The sequence below is a fragment of the Aythya fuligula genome, chromosome 12, assembly GCF_009819795.1.
Source record: "Aythya fuligula isolate bAytFul2 chromosome 12, bAytFul2.pri, whole genome shotgun sequence".
NCBI classification, from domain to species: Eukaryota; Metazoa; Chordata; class Aves; order Anseriformes; family Anatidae; genus Aythya; species Aythya fuligula.
Window position 1 is genome coordinate 18,145,917 of NC_045570.1, and position 7,953 is coordinate 18,153,869.

Here is a 7,953-nt window from a genome sequence, read left to right on the forward strand (position 1 = left end):
GGGATCTTTATTGAGACCATACAAAAGCTTTTATGTCACTTATGCTGTCACTTGCCTGGCTCTTAGTGTGCAACACTGCAAGGGAAACACTTCCTCATCCCTGCTTAGGAGCCCGACGGAGCTGGGAGAGGAAATGGCTCTCTACTCTTGAGATAAGGTCCTTTATCCACAACTGTGCTGCAATTAGTTGGAGGAGGACAGATCACTTAATGAAGGAGACCTTTATCATCAGAGTAATCCAAGCTGGGTAGCTCAGCCCTCATGAGATAGGAACTCAATGATTAAACCAGTCACGCTAATGAAGAAATTATGGATGATTAAATTCATAGTCATGGATCATTGCTAATGGCCAACTATAAAAAAGTGCTGTCATCTTATTGGGGTATGCCTCAGAGTCCATTTCATCAGGAAATGCTCTCAGAGCATCCCAAGAGACCTGTGTGGTGCTGAGGCAGACGTGAAGGGGCTAAGCCATGGAAAGCCATTGCGTGGTCTGGGCAGCTGCTCTACTTCAGAGTTCAAGAGGAATGGCCTTGATTCTTGAAATGTCTCATCCTCCAAAAGCTCTGTGAGCAATCCATCAAAGCAAAGCTTGGACTGTGATAGAAGAAAGCAGTAATCCAACAGAGTGATAGGGGGAGGATTTGGGTAAGGCAATAAAAAGCCTTCTGGTCAAAGCTTTCAGTAAGCAGCAGAACAGCAAGTCCTGGAAAAAGCAGGAATGCCTTGAGAAGAACATCGTTTAGGATGTCTCCCAGTGGAGAGTGTTGCAAATTGATTCAGGACAGTTTAATTTTATGAGCCAATTTTAGATTTACAGATTTCCCACTGCATAGTAGGGCAAATTCACAGCGTATCTTCCAAACAGAGCGTTCCCTTGCCCTTATATAGAAGCAAAATACCAAATTGACTCTCAAAAACCCAGGGAGCTGCCAAGAGATAGTCGATCCAAAGTGATAAATATATAGGGGACAAGGCAAACCTGCCATATATGGCTGTGAGAAGGAAACAGCACGATCTGTATTGTACGTACATGATGGGAATGTTTGCCCTTGGCACTGGTTTTGTAGTAGTTTGGGTTTTAGCCATCAGGGAGTTTATGGGGCTGGGATTTTCACCTGCTGCAGTTCCCTGCGCAAAACTGATCTGTTTGTTGTTGTTCCAGCTTGCTGTATGTAAATCCTTTAGAGGGTTGATGGCCAAGTTTATACTACACTTAAGCCTCCTCTGCTTTTGCTCTGTTTCCTGGATTCTTTGAGAGCTTAGTCATCATTTGTCAGTGTTTTGTGTTCCTCTTGCTCTTCTGACTCTGCACATCAAGGAGAACAGGGTAACAGTGATGCGCAATGGAGAAGCTTTAGTTTTTTTTTTTTTCCAGAAGCGTTAATCTCTTTCTGTACTCAGTGTAGTCTTACAGGGTAATGGGATATCCAACTGCCCCAAAGCTACACCACTCTGGGGGTGCAGTCCTCCTGTGTTTTTTTTTTTTTTTTTTTTTTTTTTTTTTTCTCCTAGACAGGAGCATGTGAACTCTCCCAGATAGCTGGGGGCCATTTAGCTTAATTCAGGAAAAGCATCTGCTTTGCAAGCAGCTGGGTGAATAAGCTTTGGCACAGTGGCTGGTCACTAGCAAGGAGTTTGCACCACCACGGTTTCTCTGTTCAGTGGACCAGCTGCTTGTATGTCGTGGCAGCACTGGGTCTTACAGCTATTTCACCTCTGCATTTGATACCTGGGCTTATCACATCCCCAGATCTGGTCCATGACCATCCCCAGTCTGTCCATAAGAATGACAAAATTGTTTCATAGCTTTTGACTCCACTCTCTTTTATTCTGTTGATTTTTTTTTCCTTGATTCTGGTGGAGAAGGTAAATCTCCAGATGTAAAATAGAGATGGGTTGTAAGTCAAAATAACTCAATATTTTTCAGAGCTCCAGTATCTGCAAAAGCGCCGTGCATGCAGGAGTCATTTCAGATGAAGAAGGTGGCTTTGTAGATGTGATGCCGGTAGAAAAGAAGAAAATTTATGTTGGCTCCTTAAAGAATGGAGTCCAGTCTGAGAGGTGGGATATTTTGCTTTGTACTTTCCTCTTATTCTTGATTTTAAGTTCAGTTGTGTGTCAAAGTCAGCAGATATCAGCTAGAAAGGTTGGTGAGTTGGAAATATGACTTAACAGTGTCACTGTGAATTTGAAGATGCAAACAAATAGAGCGTGTTGTCCTGCTCTTACCTTCCACAAGTCAGTAGCTACTTTCAGACCAGTGCAAAAGGTATGAAATACCATTAAGATATTTTTTTAAAGAGATGAATCCATATTAAAACATTTTGCTATATACGTATATCATTAAAAATCCACTGTTGTAATTATTACATCAATGATTATTGGATAATCTTTTGGAATTAAATTTTAATGAAGAAGAAAGTTCCCAAACTTGCTTGTCTGAAAGATAAGTATGGGTATTTCTTCAGCTTTCAGTTTGGTTTGAGGTTTAATGAGATTTCCATTGAATTTCGGTGTGTAGGATGTGTTTGTACTCATTAATTTAATTTCTCTATTCTTATTGAAAGACATTAGCAAATTAACCTCTAGAGAGAAGATCAAACAGTTTTTTAAGATGGGTTTTCCACCCTTGTACTTCTGCATGACTTCTTTTGGTCTAACCTTGCTGGTTTCTGTGAACAATTGCAAATCAGTGTTTCCAAAACCTTCCACCTGCACACGATCACAGTGATTGAGTTGCAGCTCATTCAGTCCTTTCTAATTTGCTACTTCTGGTTCAGTTTGTGATGTATTTTTTTCACACATCGGTGTGATGGTACTGAGTTCTCAAACTTATATTTGAAAAAATAACATTAATCACTATTGTGGTGGGTTTCGGTTATTACTGACATGTCTATCTGCTCTGTGAGGTTCCTTTGTTATAATAAGAAATCCAACTGAGTTTTGATATTTATATTCTAACAATGAATATTCCAAAACACTGCTGCAGAGGAAAATAATAATAATAATAATTTAAAAAACAAACAAACAAAAAAAAAAAACAAACAGGAAAGCTAAGACATTAAATATGAGATTCTTTGGTACAGATTTACCAGAATCAGCTTTTTGTACCTGTGTGATCTGTAATTTGGCAGATTTACTTTCATTTTGGATTAATATCACAGAATCTCCTGCTCATACCAGTTTTCTTCTACCTCTGTCTTCCTTTAATTTATCTTTTATACTGACAGAGAACTTTTTTCTTGCATGACAAACTCTAGCCAAGCTAAGAATAAACTCTCCCACTGGCAGTGACATGTAATATGAGCACCAGGTGCTGATCTAGGAGGTGAGGGAAACCAAAGACGCTATAGCAGCAGAGATGAGTATGAAGGTTTGGAAAGTGTTATTTACACTCAGCAAGAAGGAGCACCTCTGAGCTGTGAGATGGTGGAATAGCTTTTCAAAAATCAAGGTGAAAACCTTATCCTTTAGGACACTGGAAACAAACTTTTATAAAGATACATGTACAAACAGGTACAGGATAAGGTTGCCTTTAAAATTTACTGAGACTTCACCCTTGTTGGAACATGTGCTTTACAGGAGAATATGATATTTTGCTTTTCTCTTGGGGATTTGCAGCATAGCAGGGCTGGGAACAGGGAGGGCTCTTGCCCTGTGCTCAGTCAGAGCTGTTGGGAGCACCTCTGAAGGTGGAAAATGGATATACCTATAGATTGTCACTTAACATGTGCTGATCTGTCTGCTCCCATTGCCAGCACCTGGAGATGGGCCAGATGGGCCCTGGGAGCCTGCCAGCCTATTTGACAACTGGTTTTAGGGAACATGTTCTCTTTATGCACAAATCTCTGTAAAAGGGAGCACAGTGTTCCCCAGACAAAAGCCAGAGTTGTAAAAGGGGCTTTTATTTCCCAGTTCCTTCTGTTGACATTAGGACATAGATCTGGATCATAAGCATGAAAAAAAAAAAAAGTGAACTCATGAATTTCTGCCTCTTCTCTTTCATCCTTTGTCTTTCTCCTGTCCTGCAGCTGCTCCTGGTGGGGCTACATCAGCACAGACCCAGCATGCTGAATTGGTGCACCCCAGAGAAATTTGGAGCTTCCTGTAGCTCTTTTGCACCATGAGTCCTGCAGTGCCTACATCTGGTTGATTGCATTTTCTTTTTATTTTTTTTTTCTCCAGGTTGATTAATCCTTCAGATGGAAATGCTTTCCGAATTTTTGCTGTGAAGCAGTAAATTCCCAAGGAAGGTGCAAGTTTCTTTCGGAGAGCGCTCCGCTGATCTCCAGAGACAGGAAGGCTCCTCTGATGGCATCAGCTCTGAACATACCCTCCTTGCCAATCTCTTTCAGGGAATTAGAAAAGAAAAGAAAAAAAGAAAAGGGAAAAAAAAAAGACCAAAAAAAAAAAAAAAAAGACAACAGGTTCTGACTCAGCTGTTTGCATCTCATCGCACCTGTTCAGCGTTGTATCTTTTTGTTTTGTGTTTTTGTTTCTCTAGGGGCATTCAGCAATGATAAACCATTCTAACTTTCAATTTACAAGAGAGGTGTGCTGCACAGAACTGTGGTGGCTCAATGTACAGCAGCTGTAGGGATCTCAGCATGGCTCTGGATGGCTTTTCTGGGAGGTGAAGCATCTTCTCCAATGGATGTGGTGATATACAGACTCAGAACTGAGTGACAGTCCAGATGCTGGGCCCTTTGATATAAGAAACTGTTTTAAAAGACACATCATTTGGGGAGAGTTTGGGCTGTGATAAGGTGTGCTTGTGCATGTTTGATTTGTGTGCTAAAGAAGAGAATATTTGGTATTTTTGAAACAAGTTGAGATGCATCAGCGCTGCTGTGTGGGCATTGCACTAGGCTAAGTTGTACTGTGGGGGAGAGGATGTTTCTGCCGACTGGATATCGAGGATTTCTGGGGACTGGAGTAGGGCTCGAGATGGTGGCAGAGACCCACGCTGCAGAAAATGAAGCCACCAGATCATCAAAACAGCAGGTTTAGTGTTTGCTGGTCAAACATTCACAGGTACTTTGCAAGTCTCATAACCCATGAGAAGTCAATGAACTGGGGCTCCTGTGCTGGCACATCTCATTCTATATTACATGCCATTTAAAATAAAACTTCAGTTAAATGCAGTGTATTGTTTTATACAGCAGTGCTGGTTGTTTTATCTGTAGTAGTTAAGTAGTGATAAAGTTAATCTTATTTTTGCTAGGAATCATTGCATCCATAGGAAGCATGTTCACTTTACCTTCATAAAGATCTTTGTTGTGTGCACAGTTCTGATACTTAAAAAGATACAGCATAAATTGGGATAGATTTTTTTTCCCCATTGTTTTTTTTTGACAGCAATGGATCCCAACTTTTAGTGTAAATGCTGTACCCTTGAGCATTTGATATCCAGGATGCTGTTTTGCAAAACCTATAGATGTTGCAGTGATGCTATTTAATGTTTTGTTATTTATGTCTCAACATGCATCCAAAGCACTTCAAAGCCAAGAGAATAGCCTGGTCTGAGCTGCTCTTTAAGGCAGGAGATTATTCTCTACTTCATATTGGAAATTAATTTTAGGCTCGGTCTAAACACAAGTCTGGTTGTCTTTTACACACCCATCCAGTAACTTCATTAATCATGAGAAGGCAACACAAACTTTAGTTCTTCAGTTCCTGTAAAATACAATCCTGCAGCTCACTAAATAGATTGTAATATTCTATAACAAATGGGAAAATTTTCACTCTATTTGGCAGATGTCTCATAGCCACTCGTATGCTCAGGCTGTGTTCAGTTTAATCTAGAGAGTTATAAAATCAATGTCTTCAAGCTGTTTTAAAACACAGATCAAAACAGTTAATACGATGAAGCACTTCTTTAATTCCACAAATGCCATGAAATCAGCAAAGAAATTACATTTATTGCTCAGCTTGTGTCTCCATTGGGGTTTCCTTCTTTATGAAATCTAAATTTGGAAAGAGACCTGCTGTAAAGTCAGTTGGAATTACAATTGTCTCCAAAAGTGCTGCACAGCAAACCTACCTTCGGAGGGGGACGTAGAGAAATGACTGTGTGTCATCTTTCTTTGTGTGGTATTGTCTTCCAAGGTGTACAGTAGTTGCTTTAGATAGAAAAACTTTTTTTCTTATTAGGTAAATTGATGTTATAAACAGCCAGGACATATCTTAGGAAAGCTGCTGGTTGGAAGCATTTGAGATCTTGGCAGTGAGATAAGGCTTCCCTGTTTCTGCCCACTGTAAATAATTATGCTATACACAGTCTGGTTCAAGCCCATTAAATGCTGCAGTATGAGTCTATGACCATCATGGGCCAAATGGTAGCCACTGTGCTATTTATTGAATTGGAAAGTGTAAGAGATGCCATCAGGTGTCCAGGGGCCTCCTTCCCACTGATTCCATGCAGATTGCAAGAGCACATAACATGCCTCAAAGCTAGTGTAGGATCCCACCTCTAATATGCTGTCTGTGACAATCATGGATGCTGTAAAAATGGTGGAAAGAAATGTGAGAGCTCTTGGAGAAAAGTCTAGAGGATTATTGTGGAGCACATAAAAATCCAAACAGCTCGGGATGTATCTATCTGATGGAAAGGGAGCAAGAGAGGAATTGTCCTTCCACCAGAAATATCCTAAAACGCTTAATTCAAGCTACAATTGTGTATTTTTATCTTCAGCCAACTGGTTTGGATTTTTAGAAACTGATCATAATTTAAGTCTGTGTCTGTTTATTTTTATATTTGTTGTACAAAAGAGAAATTGTGACTTTACTACACAAATATCATTTGAGGTCCTGGGTGCTATTAATTTAAACATACCTCCACCAGAATTAGGGGTGATCAGGTCCTCCAAGACAGTGAAGATATATCAATGGCTTGCAATTGCGTGTGCTAGCTATTCATATATAGGTGGGACAGTACCAGTTTTTAGCCCAATATTTCCTGATTTTACTTCTGATACCAAAGCATTTCTTAGCCTAACATATTTCAATGCAGCTTAAAGATGCAGCACATCTTTACATCTCTAGATACGTTCCTCCTTAGACCCTAGCTCAGCAGATTAGTAAGCCCGTGCCATCTTGAAGCACCTGGGTGCATCCTTGCTGAATCCAGGTTAAACCCCTGGCAAAGCTGATGCCAAGCAGTTGTTCTAGCTTCCCCAGCTGCCAGTGCACATTTGGGTCTGCTGGCTCCATTCATTTCATCATTTTAAGTCATCAGCAGCCATTCAGCCAACAGCTGGTTGAAGAACCTCCAGTTGTGTACTTGGTCAGTTGTGCAGTCTAAACATTTAGGGCCAGTTCATAGAGTTGCTTTTTCTTTTTTCTTTTTTTTTTTTCTATGAAAAATGATGTATTTTACTACTTCCTATGTGTAAATGTTTCTTGTAAATTTTTGTGTGCCTTTGCATGTTTTTCAAGGGGCTGTGTGTTTGTTTATAAACTATATATATTTTTTTCTAAATACAGAATTGTAAAATACTTTTTTTTCCTCCATTTTCTTTTTATTTCTGAATTATTTGTGAAATAAAACCTTCCCAGAATGAATGCCACCCTTGTCGTCAATGTTCAGCTACAGCTGGGGTTGTATTTAGAAGACTGAGCCTGAGCTATTTGGGATTGCTCCTGGGGACCAGAGTATCCCCTGGAGAGCCCAAGATAGATCAAAATGTTCAGAGTCTATTCCACAGACAAATAAATAGAACTGCCCAGTACCCCAGCATTAAAAGTCAACTTTTATCCTATTTGGAATAAGGTGTATTCTTTCCTTACATCCTGGGAGTAAGGGAAAATTCATGTCTGTCTTTAACTCCCTGAAGTAGATTAAAGTGTTGGAAAAAAGTGTTTAATGAAGTAATGCTGCAAAATACAACTGAGGTGAACTCCTTTCTGTCTGACCAGGCTGTTGTTAAATGCACCCTTATTTTGGAAGTG

General features: G+C 39.9%; 1 protein-coding gene across 1 annotated transcript in view; it reads left to right on the forward strand.

Moving 5' to 3' along the window:
- The window catches only part of CRISPLD2 (cysteine rich secretory protein LCCL domain containing 2), a 29,318-nt gene extending 21,990 nt beyond the window's left edge, over window positions 1–7,328 (forward strand). The window contains exons 14-15 of the mRNA XM_032195660.1: window positions 1,931–2,064; window positions 4,189–7,328. Coding sequence (XP_032051551.1) covers window positions 1,931–2,064; window positions 4,189–4,243 — 189 coding nt within the window. The 3' untranslated portion in view covers window positions 4,244–7,328. The remainder of the gene's footprint in view (window positions 1–1,930; window positions 2,065–4,188) is intronic.
- The last annotated feature ends 625 nt before the right edge of the window (window positions 7,329–7,953 follow it).